This window comes from Rousettus aegyptiacus, unplaced genomic scaffold, assembly GCF_014176215.1.
Source record: "Rousettus aegyptiacus isolate mRouAeg1 unplaced genomic scaffold, mRouAeg1.p scaffold_m13_p_7, whole genome shotgun sequence".
Lineage (NCBI taxonomy): Eukaryota > Metazoa > Chordata > Mammalia > Chiroptera > Pteropodidae > Rousettus > Rousettus aegyptiacus.
This window is the reverse complement of record NW_023416310.1, coordinates 13,754,351-13,772,620: the sequence shown is the minus strand read 5'-3', so window position 1 is coordinate 13,772,620 and position 18,270 is coordinate 13,754,351. Positions and strand designations below refer to the sequence as shown.

The 18,270-nt window shown below is 33.7% G+C and overlaps 1 protein-coding gene across 5 annotated transcripts in view; it reads left to right on the top strand.

Annotated features, from left to right (window-relative positions):
• ASXL2 (ASXL transcriptional regulator 2) overlaps positions 1-18,270 on the top strand; it is a 104,213-nt gene that overhangs the window by 36,133 nt on the left and 49,810 nt on the right. For 2 of the 5 annotated variants that reach the window (XM_016121740.2, XM_016121742.2), the window contains exon 3: positions 1,194-1,196. The exons of 2 other annotated variants lie outside the window; for them this stretch is intronic. In XM_016121740.2, the coding sequence (XP_015977226.2) occupies positions 1,194-1,196 (3 nt within the window). Of the gene's footprint in view, positions 1-1,193; positions 1,197-16,546; positions 16,712-18,270 lie in introns of those variants that run through there. One more of the 5 variants, XM_016121745.2, reaches the window with a different exon arrangement.

Below are 18,270 nucleotides of genomic sequence, written 5' to 3'. Positions count from 1 at the left end.
TATTATTATTATTATTATTATTTTTATTTTTATTTTTTTGCTGGATATTGAATCTGTGTTGGTGGTTCTTTTTTTTCAGCACTAAAAAATGTTGCTCTGCTGCTTCCTTCTGGCCGCCATAGTTTGATGAGAAATCCATGGTTGTTTGAGTCATTATTTTCATATAAGTAATAATTTGTTTTCTCTGATTGCTTTCAAGATAATTTCTTTATGTTTAGTTTTCAGTAGTTTGATTTTTAAAGATCATGCTCAGTAAACACTTGCCAGATTGAATTTCTACCTCTTTGAGAGGAGTCTTCATTGCACCTGATTAGTAATAATACGTTTACTTATGAACAAAATAATCTCTCTCCATGATATTTAAGTATGTTTTAGCTCACCTCATACCAAAAACAAATCCCACATCTTCTTACGTAAAAGTATACAGCAGGGGAAATAAAAGTCAACATTCTCTACTACTTTTCAGCAGAAATCATTTTCCTTGCAGAGTAGGTCTTTTGACTATTTGCCAAGCTGAATTGCCTTGAGGTGATTTCATTAGAAAGTTCAGTTTAAGAATGAAGAACATTATTAAATTGGCTGATACCTTTGAGTCTGGCCTGCATTTTCTTTGTTAGCTGGTTGCAGTCTGCTTTCAAGCCCACAAACCTGGTTGGGATATCAGAAAGGACTAATAATGAAAAAACAAAATGCTTGGACATTGACAGAAAAGAATATTCTTATCCATTGTTACTTAGCTTCACAATGAGTTCTATTATGGATCAAAGGGAACCTACTAAACCTTAGGGTCCATAGCTGATGGCTTTATGATGGCTCCTTGAAATTGAAATGCATGGGAAGAATATTAAAGAACAGGGTAATATTCTTGTATCCACATTTAACTCTAAACTGCTGTAATAGCTTTTACTCTGGCACATAATTAGGGTACTTTAACTGTTAACTGAAGTGGTTTGACTAGCTGAAGTTAATTGTGTATTGTTAGACAATGATGTTTTGGACTAACGTGTAAATTTTAAAGAATAAATTAATGTTTTATGGCAAGGTGGGGGAGGGTACAAATTTTAAGAATTGTGAGTATTGCTGGGAGGGGAAGAGAGAGTTTATTTTTTGGCTTTATTCTTGCTTTGTAAAGAAAAATTAAAAGCTGTTTTTTTTCCCTTCTTTTATTTTCTTGGGGTGCATTCCAACTCCAGAAGGTAAGAACTATTATTTTTTTCTAAAGAACTATTATAAAATTATAAAGCACTTTTTTACAAATTTAATTGAATTTACCTTTGGGTGCATGATTTTTACTTAGAAAACTAATTAATCTAGAAACTAAGTGAGAGTGATATTGCTATGCAAATGTTTATTACATGTATTTTTTTTGCTTGTTTTTGAAGTTTGTAATCATTTGGTCATAATTTTAGAAACTCAGTCTACATTTAGTTTTATTAAAATCATCATTTGACATACTACCATTGGGGTACCTGATATTCTGTCGATTAATAAATGAAAGTATTTAAGAGATTGGAAATATGTGAGCTAACATTTGCTTTTGTTGCACACTTATAAAATGTTGTGAAGTTTTCTTTTGTCCTCTATGGTTTCAGATGAGAAATCTGCTGTTTTTTGAATTAATATTTTCCTATAGGTAATGTGTTGTTTCTCTCTGACTGCTTTTAGAACTTATTTTTCCCCTTCCTTTTTTTTAGTGTTCAGAAATTTAATTATGACACATCTCGGTGTGTGGGTCTGTGGACTTTGAGTTTATCCTATTTAGATTCACTGAGTGTCTTGAGTATGTACATTTCTTTTTCACCAAATAAAGTAAGGTTTTCAACTGTTAAGTGTTTGAATACTCTTTCTCCTTTTATACTTGGGATCTGATGATAAGAACTTTGATTTTTTTGGTTATTATCCCACAACTTCTGAGATTCTGTTAATTTTTTTTTAAATTATTATTGTCCCTCCGTTGTTCACACTAGATAAATTTCATTGATCTGTTCTTAGAGTCATCGATTCTATCCTCTGTGATCAACATTCTACTGTCGAGACCATTTAGCAAGATTTTACATTTCTTATTGTACTTTTTAGTTCTATAACTTCTGTTTATTATAAATTCTATATCTTTGCTGATATTTGCTGTATTTTCCTGTGTTTCAAGAGAATTTATTAATGCTTTTCAAAACATTTTTATAACAGCTGTTTTAAAATCCTTGTCTTATAATTTCAACATCTTCCTCAGTGTTGACGTCAGTTGATTGTCTTTTCTTATTTAGGTTGTGATTTTCCTGCTTCTTGGTATGATGGATGATTTTTCTATTGAATTCTGGATATTTTAGCTATTATGTTAGGAGATGTTGGGTCCTATTAAGCTTAAATATGTCATTTAAGCAGGGAATCACAATGCTCACGTAGAGTCTTAGATGTTTCTGGTGGCCTGTGGTTTAATAATAATTTAATTTTCAGAGCCTTTGCTGTGCATTTGGTCTTCTTTTATTTGTTGACACAAAGGCTCCAGTGATCCCTGCTACTGCTTTCTGAAGGGTGGAAAGAGCTTCCACAGGCCAGACTGCCTTATGTCTCTCAGTGTGGGGAACAGAGAGGCTTCCTAGGTCAGGTGCTTGTGTTGGGACCCTTCTCGCTTATGCCACCGGGCTGTCAGCATCTTAGGGGAGCAGACTCGTTAGTCTCAAGCCCACAAGGACAAAAGAAGCTTCCCGGTCTGGGCTGTTTCTTTAGGTCTGATCCTATTTGTTGGTACTTTCATGCCTCTCCTATTTTAGTCTTTATTATTTCTGCTTGAGGTAAGATAACTCACAGTCAAAGCCGTTTAATTATATAAGCTTTACCATAACTCTGAGTTGCTTCTGTGACTTGGAAAATGCCAGGAATTGGTAAAATGAAAGGATCAATTGACTTCTTCAAAACCGTGAATCATGGTATAAGTGGCTATGTCAAGACCGACAGTTCTTGTTCAGAAGCAGAAAATAATTGTAATAAATAGCTTTGTTCTTCAGATTTATAAGCTATGTTGCTAAATGAACAAGAAATGCCAAATAGGACAAAGATGCAAACTTTCAACTAATTATTTATCTGTTGAATTTTATTTTATTTTCTCTCCAGCTCTTTCAGAACTATGTCCATGACTTATATTGCGAAGTATTTTATTTATAGTTTCTGTTTTTCACACTAATACTTCTTTTACCCCAAACAGTATGTCCTCATATGCAGACATCTGCACCTCTTTAGTTCAGTCCATGCTGTTTAGGAACTCTGCCCAGCCAGTTAAGAAATGTTAGCATCTTGATCAGCTGCAATAAAGGCAGTTTATATTTCTTTATGTGCAGTAGTTACAGAATGACCTTTCTTAGAAGCATTAGGTTTCTCTTAAAGTCTGCTTTGTCCTTTTATTACTTATTTCTCATAAGATTGAAAAGCAGAGTGCTGTTAGTGAAACAATAGTGGAAATGGCCATGGACTAAGATAAGATTCAGGTACTTTATGCATTTGACCAATTTAATCTTAACCCCCCTGAAGTCTTTATTTCACAATTAAAGCCGTTGAAGCAGTGAGAATCACATAGTTAGTTAGAGATAAAACCTGAACTCATATCTGTCTCACTCCAAACATAAGTGCTGTTTCTGTTGCCTCACTTTCGAGTGGAATCAGGAGGTTAGATAAAGCTCTTAATGAACCAATTGTAGTTTTCCTTAGGTAAAACGTTATGATGTTCTCTAAGGTCCTTCTATACCAAGAATTTGTGATTAACCTAAATAAAATCGAACCTTGCTTTTCCATATATTTACTTAAAACAATCACTGAACTCGTTTTTTTCCTTTCAAATGGTTATGCTTCACATCCTACTGGTAGTGGGCAAACCATGCCTTTTAAAAAAACGATAGTGAGAAAAAGACAGTAATGGGAAGATAGAGTGAAGATTTATTAAGAAGTAGAGAGAATATATAAGAAAAACCTCCAAAGGATCTTTTTGTATTGCTAACTTTCTCTCCAGGCTATTCCTAGATTACTCTCATACTTGTTTTGCACTCTTTTGCTGGTCTGTTAATCCAGACCTCTCATTTTGGGGTCCCAGCTGGGCTGGCTTCTCCAGAAATGCCTGTTTAAAAATTTCTTTTTCACACCCTTTTCCCCTCTCTAATGGTTTCACTACCATTTGTTTCATGGTATGTTTGTGGAGGAAAACAGTTTGAAGACTCTAATTCACTAAAGTACGATGAGTTAGATGCTACTTTTTACATTTAAAATCTACATTTGTTATTTCTTTTTGAAGAGTGGATTAGTTGTTAACCCAAATGGACTTCTTGTCGGAAGAATTACAGGTATATGACCAATGGAAAACAAGTAAAATGTTTTAATGAGTTTATAATAATATAAAAATTTTCAGTGAATTTAAAACCTACCAAGTCTATTTATAGTGATTCCTAAACTCACTATTTCCCAACACGAGGGTGCTGTTGAGTTTAGTTTTGTTCTGTGTGCTGAGAGGTAAGCATGCCATAAAAATCAGTTCTTGGTTTTAAAGTTATTTAGTGCAGAATTTTTAGTTTGTATGTGGATAATGATTATTCTGTGTGTGTGTGTGTGTGTGTGTGTGTATGTATGAATAAGTGAGTGTATCATGTGATTAAAGATTCTTAAAAGTTTATTATCTTTTTTACATTTAAAATTGACCTGAAATAAGGCATTCAGGCATCTCTTTGGGGAACTAGATGACTCTACATTTCTTTTAACCTTGAAACTCTGAGTCTATTATTTAATCCTATTGAAATTCAAGGGATTGAGCTTTGAAGGATAAATATAGAGTGTATAATAGTTCAGTCAGGGATAGGGAAGCTGATTAAGCCCTAGTTTTGACAAGGCTATTCTATAGGAGAGTGTACAGAAAAATGAACAAGAGATTGGGATTGAACAAGAGTTTAGGCCCGGTAATCTACTATTGCAAGGGGGAATATCTTTAGGATTAAATAAATTAGGTTGATGAAGTCCCTTAAAGCTCTTTATCAAAGGCTCAAAATAGGGGCAATAAAGTATTGGAGGACAGTGGTAAATTTTGAGGTTGGACTGTAAAAGTTTCTTACATTAAATTTTGTTAGATTGGTTGCAGAAAGGGATGCTAATGAGGAGAGACCAAAAATCTGAAAGGCAGTAGTAGACTTCAGGGTTTCATAAAGTACTGGCATATGGAATAATGAACAAATAATGTTAGTCTCCCCGCCACCCCCCAATTATAAAGGTAATTTATTGCAAGGTCATTTTGGAAAATTCAAACAGTTCAGAAAATCAAAAAGAGGAAGGAAAGATCCTCCCAGATTTTTCCACTGTGATAACCAGTGATTTCCAGCATGAAATCAGGAGTTATAAGAATACATATTTGGCTTAGCTTAAGGAACAATTTGTGAATAATTGGAAATGCTTGCAGACATAGTGAGTCTCTACCACGTTATATGCTTGTATGAAAAGACTAGACGATTACCTGTTTGTGAAGTTTTAGGAGGGGATATAAGCATCTGTAAGTAAATGAACTAGATAACCTGTGAAGCTCCTTGTCAACCTATGGATTTATCCGATTCTTGTCTGTAGGAGGTTGCATCAGAGAGATGATTATGTAAACTGGGAGTAAGATAAAAATGTTTAAAAGTTGTAGGATGTTATTTGACTCAGCAGTTCTACTTTTGGGTATATGCATAAAAGAATTGAAAGCAGGGACTTGAATAGATATTTTACACCAATGTTCATGGCAGCATTATTCGCAGTAGGCGCAAAAGATGAAAACAGTCCAAATGTCCATTGATGGATGAAGAGATAAACAAAATGTGTCATATACATTCAACAGAATATTATTTAGCCTTATAAAAGGAAATCCTGATATTCACTACAGTATAGATGAACTTTGAAGATATACTCAGTGAAATAAACCAGACACAGGAGGACAAATATTGTATGATTCCATTTATATGGACCTAGAGTAGTCATATTGATAGAGACAGGGAGTAGAAAGGTGGTTGTCAGGGGCTAGGTGTAGGGGAGTTGTTTGATAGGTATAGAGTTTCAGTTTTGCAAGATAAAAAGTTCTGGAGCTTAGTTGTGTAGCAGTATGAATGTACTTAAGTATAAGTGGACTGTACACTTTGAAATAGTTAATATGGTAAATTTATATTAATCTATATTTTACCACAATAAAAAATTGTAGGATTTTGTTGTTATTTGAGTCAGGGACAGTTTTATTTACTGTGGAAGAAACAATTATTGTGTTTTATTAGTAGGAAATTATAGAATATCAACCTAAGTTAGAGGGGATGAGCAGAGGTACTTTAAATTTTCGTAGAAGGTAGTGAATGTTTATTTTGCCCTGTGTGATTTAAAATGTAGGCAGTGATATAAGGTTGTAGATATGAAGGATAAGAATATGAATTTTTATTAATATCTGCATGCAATGTGATAATACAGAATTGGAATAACAACTGAGTAATTCTTTTAAGACTGCCAGCAAGGCCCTTTACAATTAGGAGGGCTATAGATGAGACTAAACAAGCTAAAGATTTTTGCTGAGAGTTGCTGGACCTTGTATATTTATAAACACTGTTACAGACTTTACTTACAGTTTGAATTTGTAATTTCAAGCTCCAGAAAGAAACTAAAAATGGAAGAAATCAGTAATGAAATTGTCAAGACTTTCAATGGAGACATTAGGTATGATTAGTTTCAGAAAAACTTATCAGTTATTTTTTTGCAAGAGAGCTCTTTCAAAAAATGTACCAAATTATAAAACATTAAGAATGAACATTTTATTGCAAGTACTACTGTATGTACAGTTGAATATATTCTTATAATCCAGGAGGATTGGTCACCGACAAAAAGCTTAGTAAGTTTTAAACCTAAATTTCTGATTTTGTTCAGTTCTTGATTGATAGCAAAATTGCAAATGTGCCTGAAGTTTTCGTATTACTGCACATTTATAATTCGTACTAACTTGCCTCATCTCTCTGGTGGAAAAGAAATGTCAGTTAATCATAAATTAAATGATACTATAGTATGTGTGTATGTACTAGGAAATAGAGACCATATCATTTGGCTCTGCTCAGTCTCAGTTCAGTTATTTTTACAGTAAAATACAAGAATGTGTGCTAATGGAAACTTCCATTTCCATTTTTATATCGCTGACAGTTGCCATTGTGCTGTTATATGACAGCTCTTTGGTAAATGTTCAGTGAATGAAAAACTAAGTTAACTTCTTTTCCTCATTGTCAATATATATATATATATTTTTTTTTACCATAGAAAAGACAAGTTTTATTAGAAGGGAAAGTATATTTCTAGACATGGAAGTGGGCCTGAGCAAGAGAAGCATAGCTCAAAAGGCCTACGTTGTCATTTTTTAAAAAACTATTGAGGCATAGTTTATATACCATAAACCTCATTTTAAATGTACAATTCAGTGATTTTAAGTAAAGTTACTGAGTTCTACAGTGCAGCCATTGCCATACTCAAGCTTTAGAATATTTCCGTTTCCTCAATAAGATTCCTCATACCTGTATATAGTTAATGCTTGTTCCTGCTGCCAGCCCCTAAATTACTTTCTGTCTCTGTAGATTGGCCATTTCTGGACATGTCGCGTAAATGGAACCATGTAATATGTTGTCTTTTGAGGTTAATCTGTATTACACTTTTTATCAGTGCTTCATACTATTTCATTGGTTCATGTTGTTTTTATAGACTTTTCTTACACTATTTGTGTTCTTAGCTTTTCATTCAACTTTTTAATTACAGACTTTAAGAAAAGTTGAAGTAGTACAAAGAATTTTTATATAACTTTCATCTAGATTCCCCAAATGTTAACATTTTATATACTACTTTATCATTCTGTCTACCTATCTACCTCCTTCCTTTTCTCCCTCTCTAGTGTTTCTGAAATGTCTGAGATTAAGTTGTAGACATGGTGCCCCACCTTTAAATACTCCAGAGTATATTTTCTAAAGGCAAATATATTTTTTTTACATAACCACAGTGCAAGTATCAAAGTCAGGATAGTAACATTGATATTACTATCAAATCAGCAGACTTTAATCACATTTGGTAATTCTGCTGATGTCCTTTTGATCCAGGATCACACACGTTCATTTTCATTGAGTTTTTATGTGTTTCTATGTCTCCTTTAATCTGAAAGCATTCTTTAGTCTTTGTCCTTAATGACCTTGAAATTTTCAGAGTGCAGGCCAGCTATTTTGTAGACTGTCAGTTTGGATATGCCTGATATGTTCTTATGATTAGACTCAGGTGCATTTTTGGCAGAAATTCCACAGAAGTGGTATGTCATTTTTACTAAATCATATCAGGAGGCACTGTTTTCAATTTATTCCATTATTGGTGTTGATAACTTTGGCCCCTTGGTTTATGTGATGTCTGCCAAGTTTCTTCACTATAAAGGTATAATTTTTGCTTTTGTAATTAATAAGCATTTGCGGGGGGGGGGGGAGAGATACTTTGAGACTATGTATGTAGATCTCATTGTACCTTTTTGCCCACTGGTTTCAGCATCTTATTATTAGTTATCTATTGCTACTTAACAATATTACCACAAACTTAGCTTTAAACAACACATATTTATTGTCTCAGTTTTTTGTGTGTGTGTCAGAAGTCTAGGCACGGCTTTACTGGGTCTTCTGCAAGGCTGCAATCAAGGTGTTGGCCAGGGCCGGGTTCTTGTCTGAAGGCTTATGAAGCTCAACAGGTTGTTGGCAGGATTCAGATCCTTGGGGCTTATCAGGCCGAGGTCCTCAGTTCACAGCTAGCTTTTGGCTAGAGGCTGCCCTGAGTTCTTTGCCACTTGAGCCTCCCCAACCTACGTGCTTCCTCAAAGTCACTTCTCAAGGACACTGTAAATTTATGTAACAGTCACTGAAGTAACATCCCACTACATTTGCGTTGGGGGGTGGGGCGGGGGGGCGGGGGGGGGCGGGAAGATTGCACAGGAATGTGAGTACCAGAGTGTGGGGCTAACTGAGGGTCATTTTAGAGTATGTCTGCCACAACATCCATTGATAATACTTGCTTGAAATATGGTTGCCACATAGGTGATTTTCTAATTCCATCATTTCTTCTATATTTGTTAATTAGAATTCTACTCAACAAATTCTCTTCCATTCATTGATTTGTTCATTTATTTATATCAGTGTGAACTCATAGATTGTCTTATTTTCATAGATTACCTTATCTTATTCTCTGGGTTATTTTCTACTATAATTTATTTTATTGCTTGAGGATAAGTAGCAGTTTAGTCCCTACACAAACATTATTTTAAGTGAAGTCTTTATTTAGCACGGATATCTCAGCAGTTGTAAGGTATAATGAATAATTTGTCAAACATACTTTAGATTAAAGGTAAATTTTAACACATAAATTATTCTGTTATAGGTTTGCAAAAGCCTTCGTAATTCTATTTAAAAATATACTTCAATATAACAAGCTTTAAAGTTATCAAAATGTGATCGCTTTTCTGTTGATAATCTTTAAGTAAAAAGTATTTTTTCCCCTAAAGTCATTACTATATAATTGAAACGATTAAAAATTTTGGTGATATGATCTAAACATACTCATTCTAAAACCACTAGATCTTCCTGCCTTTGTCTTTGGCTTGTCTCTTGATCTTTGAATGTTACATATACGTATCCCCTTTCTTTATATTTGTGGGCATTTGTGACTGACTCTCTGAGTATGTCCCTTCTTGTACTTGGTTAACAAATACCTTGCTATTCATTTCCTCTTTGAGTGGAAGTCTTTCACTTCAATCTAAATACAGTTAGTTTCCTTCTCTTACCTGCAATTCTAGTTTTTGTTTTGTTTTTAATAGCTTGCCTTGTGACGAAGTGATTTCGAAAAAGAGCCTTACTCTTTCAGAAGTTACACTGTTTTGTGATTCATGTACTTTTGGACTATTTACTTTAATATTTTGTAAAAGCGATACCTGATAACACCCCACTAAACAAACCACAAAGTTAATAATGAAAGAAATGTACAGTGGAAAAAAAATTCTGTAATTCAGCAACCGAAACCATTGTTTATTGCATTTAATTGAAGAAACTAAGAAAATTGATAGGCATTAGTTTTTTCACTGAAGTATATTGATATGTTTTATTTACTTCATTTAGGTTATTAATTCCTAAATGATCTCTGACATTGAAGGAAAAGAAAATAGAAAAATTCTGAGGGTGTGGTCATTTTTAAAATGAAAGTTGAAAAAATAGAAAACATTCGCATTTCTCTTATTATCTTAATTGCAACTGTTTACCTTTTCCCCCCTTTTAAATCATTTTATCCATTCCTAATTGTTTATTTTGGTGTGTTTCTTTGTTGGCTAGATTTAAGTTTACAGTGATTTTTTTCCCACCTGAGTTTTGGGCTCACTAATGTCTTTTCTTTTGCTTCTTGGTTGATGTCTTCTTGGCTAAATACACATTTTTTTGTTAACTTTTCTTAAGGACTTTGTTTACTATCTTTTGGTATTGAGTATTGTTAAAAAAGCAGTTGTTCCTGAGTTATACAGGGCTTATTTTTATTGGTCAGTTTTTGCTGCATGACAATGTCAAAATTTCAGCTGCTTATAACAAAAAATAGTTCCTTTTCTTCCTCATGTGTTTAGATTTGCTGGGATTCGGTTATTGTTGCCTAGGCTTGGCCCTAAGCTATGGGTTGTTCTCTGTTCTGGAATAAGTGGCCTGTTGTCAGGGCAATTTCAGGAGTTAGCTAAATATGCAAGCACATTTTAGCTTCTGTTTCTGTCATGTCTATAATTTCATTGACTAAATCAAGTCTTGTAGCCAAGCCCAGGAAAATATAGGTCACTTACTGTACTGTACTGCAAGGTGACATGATGGAGGGAGTAGATGATGAATTAAAAACCAATTTAATTCAAAACTTTTGCTTTTCATGCCTAGATCTTGGCTAGATTCTTAATCCTTAAAGTTCAAGATTTAGAAAAAAATTGAGGTAAATGTTTCTGAGTATTTGAGTACTTAAGTTAGTCTGTACAGATTTGAGTAGTGCCTTGCTTTTTCTTATGTGTTATGTGTCATTGAGTTGACTGTGACTTCTGGTGACTTTATCATTGAATGATGTTCACAATATCCTGTCCTCAACAGCCTGGCTCAGCTCTTACAGACTCATGCCTATGGTTTCTTTTACGGAGTTAATCCATTTCATGTTTGGTCTTCCTCTTTTCCTCAATTTTTCCACAAATTATTGTCTCTTCTAAAGAACCCTGCCCCCTCATGATGTGCCCAAAGTAGGACGGTTTCATTGTTATCATTTTTGCCTTCAGTAATGTTTCAGGCTTAATTTACTCTGAGACCCATTGGTTCGTCTTCCTGGCAGTCCAGGGTATCCGTAGGGCTCTTCTCCAACACCATATTTCACATGAATTCATTTTTTTCCTGTCTGCCTTCTTCACTGTCCTACTATCCGTAGGTGCTAATTGGGAGCATGAAGGTGTGAATAATCTTAACCTTAGTCTCTAATGACACATCTTTGCTCTGAGTGACCTTTCCTAATTCTTCCATTGCTGTCCTCTGGGTCTCAGCCTTGTCTTGATTTCTTGGCTGCAGTCTCCATTTGAATTGATGACTGAACCAAGGTAAGCAGTATCTTTAACAATTTTAATGTCTTTATTGTCCACATTAAAGTTGTATATTTCTTCTGTCGTCCTGATGTTCAGATGCAGTCTTGCTTCGGCACGTTCTTCTTTCACTTTCATCACAAGTTTCAAATCATCATTACTTTCTGCCAGTAAGTTGGTGTCATTATCTTAAGTTATTGGTATTTCTGCCACCAGTTTCACTCTTCCTTTCTCTGAGTCTAGCCTAGTTTTTCATGTGATATGTTCTACATAAAATTTAAACAGATAAGGAGATAAAATGCATCCTTGTCTGACCCTTTGGCTACAGGAAAGCATTCTCTTCATATTCTGTCTTGATAGTGCATCAGGACAGTTGAGTGCTGAGGTATACCCATTTCTTTCAGAGCAACCTATAGCTTTTGCTGATCAACACAGTCAGAGGCTTTACTGTAGTCTATAAAATAGACTAACCTGAAATTTTTGGAGCACTCCTATGTCCAGTGAATGCACATAATTAGATCTCGAGTGCCTCTTCCTTTTATGAATCTGGCTTGAACAACCAGCATTTCTTGTTCTATTTAAGGTAGAAATTCTCTTCTAGTTCTTGAATATTCTGGCAGTGGTCTCTTGTTTTCCTTTCCTGCTCTTGTGTACTTCTTTACATTGACTATTATAATAGTTCTCTTTGTTTTTTTCTTGATAGTCTGCATTTGTCACCTTTTGCTTTTGCCTGTCTCTAACAATTTTTAGTGTTTCTTCTGTCATCCATCTCAATTTTTCTTTTTACTTCCTGCATTGTTTCCCTAATAGTATTTCTGGTTTTTGGTCAGTTAAATTTATCAATGCAAATCTGTTTTTTTATGTGGACTTTTAATTCATCAGAAATGTTATTTACATTATCTTTTGGCACTTGATTCTTCTAGTGTTCTTCAGCTTTACTCTGATGTTTGATACTAACAGTTTGTGGTCAGTACCACAGTCTGCTCCTAATCTTGTTTGGGGAGACAATACACCTTCTCCATCTTCTGCTTCCAGGTACATAGTCAGATTTCTGTGTGGGCCACCTGGTGATGTCTGTGTATACAGTTGCCTGTTCACTTGTTTGAAACTTGTGTTTGCAACAAGTTGTTGACTTTACAGAAATCTCCAAGCCAATCTCTTGCTTCATTTTTGACCCCAGTCCAAAATTTCCAGCAACATTTGATTCTGCTTTATTTCCTACTTTTTGCGTTCTAGTCACTTATAATTTTATCAGCACATCTTGTTTTGGTATATGATCGATTTCTTGGATACTTGCATAAAAGCTTTCAGTTTCATCTTCAACCTCTATAATAGGAGGGTAAACTTGAATGATGGTTATGTTAATATGCCTTTTCTTCCATTACCATATTATTATCATCTTATCATTTTATCTTATTCATAAACAATATTTTCTCATTGGTAGGAGAGATTTGTTACCTTTGAATATTCTCCTGTACTTAATTTCTGTTTCTCTTTCATGTCTGTCAGTTTGAGTGCTTTGACCTGGGTATTTTTTTTACCAGTCAAGATATTTTTAGTTGTAAATAACAGGAAATGCAATATAAATTGGCTTAGATATTAAATTACTCAGGTAACATAAGTGGGAAAAAAACAGGCACAACTTGATTTAGGTATCCCAGCAGTTGGATCAGTGTCTCAGCTCAGCTTCCTTCATTTTTGTTCCTTTTTCATCAGGCTCATCCATCATACTTTCAGGATTACACTTGTAGGTCAGTTCCTCTAACCCCTACATTGTTCAAGGGTGAACTAGACTACATTGGTATTGATCGCCTCTGTACCAGGGTTTATATCACTCATGCAGATGATGCCTATATCTTCAAGTTATTCAGTTATTTTTATTTATGTAATTCTGGAGTTACTTCCCTCGAAGATATATTCCTGCCATTATGATCAATGTATCTTATTTTTACTTCTCTGCCATTGCATCATTAAAATTAAACACTGGATTTTCTTTCTGTAATTTTTCTGAAATAAAATCTAATTTTTTGTCTTAAATGGTACAGTGTTCTGTATATCTTGTGAGTTTTTCAAAACTTTATTTCCTTTGAAGGAAAATTATACCCAGACTTGCAAGAAAAATATTATAATGGTATCTGTATCTCTTTCACCACATCTTTTCACCAGATGTGTGTGCCATTTACTTTCATTTTATGGGTTTTACTGTTAGGGGTTTTATTGGTTTGGTTTGGGTTGGGGTTTTATTTTGTTTTGTTTTGGTTCTGGCACCTAAACCCTAAACCAGATTGTTTGTATCTCTCTGACTTAAAGCACTTTGTATATACAGGTCTGTAGTCTATTTCATAATTCCCAAATTCAAAACACTTAAAAAAAGTTTTTCCCATACAGTTGTTACCAAAACACATTCGACAGCACTTCTGAACTGACATGAAACTGTATGTAATCTTTGTTTACCCCACTTAGTGTGACTTATTCATATATAAACTGTATTTGATTTGGAGATGCTGGTGGTAGTATATCATATATATGTATTGTGTTACCTATCTAAAAATCCATAATTTTATGTCTGAAATATTTGGCCTTCAGTTTGCATCAGGGATTGTGGACTTGTGTGTATGTTAATAGCACTAATTAAATTGCAGTATGCTTTGGTTACTTATTCCCTTGTCTCTTTTAGATTCCGAAAACTTTCTAAGAAAGCTTTCCCCTTTAGATCCACAGACCCTAGTTTATTGGCATAAACAGGGTGGATACTTAATATTGAAATCGAATACCATTAATTGGGACAAACTTTTACCAAATAGGTCATTGAACTACACATTATAGCATGCTTTTATTTGTTTGTTTGTTTTTTCACTTAGTTATATGTTCTTTTTAAGTGGTCTCTTTCCTGTTTCTTTTTTATTTTCTCATTGGAATCTAGGCCTCACTGTTTACTAATTCATGTGCTCTTCAACAGCTTACCTAATTCTCTCTATATGTTAGTGTTTTTTTAATGGTTTAATAATTTTGCCTGTCTCAAAAGAATTGTGAGGGCTAAACAGAATGCTTCTTGGAATCTAGCACTTCTTTTACTGTTAATGTAGCTGTTATTGTTTTATATTCTCTTGGTTGTTTTACTAACATATGGTCAACCATTGCCCTATTAATGGACTTTGAGGTCATTTTTAGTGTTTTGATGCTTTCAATGATGCTGTGGCTGATCTTTGTATATATGACCCTAAGTTCTTGTGGCCTTATTTTTGTAGGATTAAAGTGGGATTGTTGGATCAGTGGCCTCTAATATTGTTTATTTTAATGGATACTTCTGTGTTACATTTCTAAGCTAGAATTGAGAAATTAGAGGGTGGGGTGGGACAGGTGGCAGTTTTTAGTCCCACCAACAGTTGGTAAGAGTGCCCATTTGCCTGTATCCTTACCAGCAATTGATTTTATCAATTCAATTTAAAAATTTTTAAATTATAAGTTGACAGGAAATAATAAAAATAATTCCATGTATACCTTCCCCAGCTTCCTCTAGTGGTCACATCTTACATAATTATAGTACAATACTGCTAAGATTTTAATCCATTTGATTTCTCCCAGTTTAATGGTATATTGATTTAATTTGTTTTTCATTGACCACTATTAAGTTTGGGCTTCTTTTCATGTGTTCTATTGGCCATTTACATTGCATGTTTTATGATCATTCGTTCATATCCTTTGTCCATTTTTTCTATTTGGTTCTTTCTGTTTTCCTAAAAGAAGCTCTCAGGATTATTATTTTTTTTTCTGGCATTGGCTTTGCAGTGACCTGTTTGGCTTGGCATACATTTATCATTTTGTTGATCATATTATTTTTCCTATATAGAAATTTTTATTTAGTCTATGTGTTTCTTTTTTTTAAAATTTTTTAGGTTTTCTCTCATGTAGAAAGGTTTCTGTATATGTAGGTTATACTATTTTTTAAAAAGTACCTTTTACTTTTTACATTTTGGCTTTTAATCCATTTGGAATATGTTTTTGTATATATCGTGAGGATTATTTTCCCCAGGTGTACAACATGATAGGCCATCACTACTTATTAAATAAACTTTTATTTAGGACGCTCAGCTCTTGTGGCTTAAAAGCTCAACAAAATTCTCAAGGCAAGGCTTGATACGGTGGCAAAAGTAATACTGCTAAAAAATATGTTGCTTTTTTTCTCTTTTTCTCAGTTCTGCCTTTTATGGTGTTGAATTTTTCCCTGTGATCCTTACTTTAGGTCTCTTCTTTCTGTCCTGTGTGTTGTGCCAACCCAGTTCCAGATCCTTCCCTCATGGTCACATGATGACTCTGGAGTTTTTGGCATTACTTCTTCATACTACTGAGTGGAAGACTCTCTTTCTGAAACTCCTCTGAAAAGAAAGTTTCTTTGCCCAAATACCCAAGTAGACAGTACCTTAGATTGTTGGCCGGATTAAGTCATGTGTCTGTTCCTGATTTTGTCACTGTGGGGATGGAGAGTAGGGTGCCTACAGAAAAGCCGGTTGGCTTTTCCAACCCAGAAATGCTGAGAGTGGGAGAGGGATAATGTTTCATGGGAAATTTTAGGTACTGTCTCTAGAAGAAGAGAGAACAGATGCCAAGTAATAAAACCACAGACAGAACCATAGGTGACTATATAATGACATCATTTTTCTTCCTACTACACGTAAATAGTACCTTTTACATTTATTATGATCTTTCTCTGCATCTTCTATTTTGTTCTTCCAACAGTCTATAACAGTGCTCATTTGCTTATTTATTCTATCCCAGAAATATAGTGCTTCAATACTAGTGGCTTAGAGTATATTTTAATATCTTCTTAAGCAGTTCTCCCATAATTTTTTCCCTAGAAATTTCTTGGTAATTTTTATGTTTTTATTTATATAAACTTTGGTATTCTAACTAGAATTATATTATGTATATTTTTGATATGGAAATAACCAAATAAGATAAACATAATTATGAAAATCAACCTGGAGACACTCAAATCTTTCTTCAGCAAAAGGTTTTTATTTATTTTCTTTGTTGTCCTCTATCTTCTTTCTAGTGTTTGATCCTCAACACTTTCACACTATCCAAAGACAGCCAAATGTATGTAATATATATAATGTTTACCACAATTATTTTTATCCCTGGCTAGCATTATACTTACCTGTGGAGCTTTTTAAAAATATATATGCTCTGAATCCCATCCCAAAATTTATAAATTAGAACCACTAGGGAAAAAATACGCTTTTCTAAAAAGCTTCTTGCGAGATTCAGATGCCGTATCAGGTTTGAAACCCACTGATTTTCAGGGGTATAAAATACCATATCTGAAAGGAGTCTGACTTCTGTTCAAAACAACACTTTGAGAGCTACTGGAATTTTAGAATGTATTAAGAGTCTAGTTAAGCTGGTAGAGTTTAGAGAAGCAAATAACTGTTATAGATGTACTAGGGCATTTAATTAAAAAAAAAAGAAAAATCCAGCCACCGAGCTCTAAGAAAATGCACGTTATCTTTCTGGAACTTCTTAAATTAAGAATAATAAAGTTACTAACACAGGATAAAACAGATAAAACTAGAAAATTAAATACAAGAAAGTAAAAGCGCAGCTATTTGGGGGAATTGTATACAAGGACAAACAACCTCAAGAATAATCTTGAGAGTAACAGTACACCTAGCACAATAAATGATATCTATCATAACAACTGAAAATTGTTAACAATATGTTGATGAAATAAGGACAGTCATTAAAAGTGGTTAAAATACCCAAGATTAGCAGCTTCTTCTGGTAGGCTTATTAGGGTTGTTGAGTAATACCAGCAGAGAACTAACTGAGAGGGAGAAGCGCTAGGCATGTGCAAATAATCTGCCTTATCCCTCAGATATTGTGAGAACTTTTGTTTTAAATTTATAGTTGCCACATATCTCCATTTATATTGCTGCTTGTTTTGTTAGATAATTTCAAAAAGATAGGAAAATGAAATCTGATTACAGTTAGGAAAGTGATTATATTTTTACAGGCAATTTATTATACACCCGAAACCCTAGACAATATGGGAAATACATGTTTGAATTAGTAAACATTTAACCAAGATAGAAGATAGAAGATAAAGAACTATACAATGAAGATAACTATTCCAAAGCCTACTTTTAAGTGATCTCATGATAAATCTGAATACAAGAGATCATTGCAGTGTACACAAATATGGAATCATTATGTTATACACATGAAACTTTTTTTTTTGTAATACATGTCAATTATATTGCAATAAAAAATAAGTAAAAAGAGACCATGGAAATGTGTGTGTTTCACAACTCAAATTTAATCTACTGCAGCAGTAGACAAGAGATTAATGTTTTTTATTTGGATCTGTGTGTATTCTTTTCTCATCTGTTTTACTTCTGGACATTTAAAACTTATGCTAAATTTTTTTTTTTAATTTTTGGTTTCACTGAAGTATAATTGACAAAACTGTAAATTAAATAGACTCTTTATATAATATATTTGTGATACTTCTGAGACATTTTTCTTGGCTTAAATGTTAGATACTGGATGAGGATTAAGAAAATTAAAGAATTATTATTATTTTTTTAGATGTATGGGAGTGAATTCTATATTCATTCTCTCCATGGCAGCCTCTCTATGGATCGATAGACTTTATA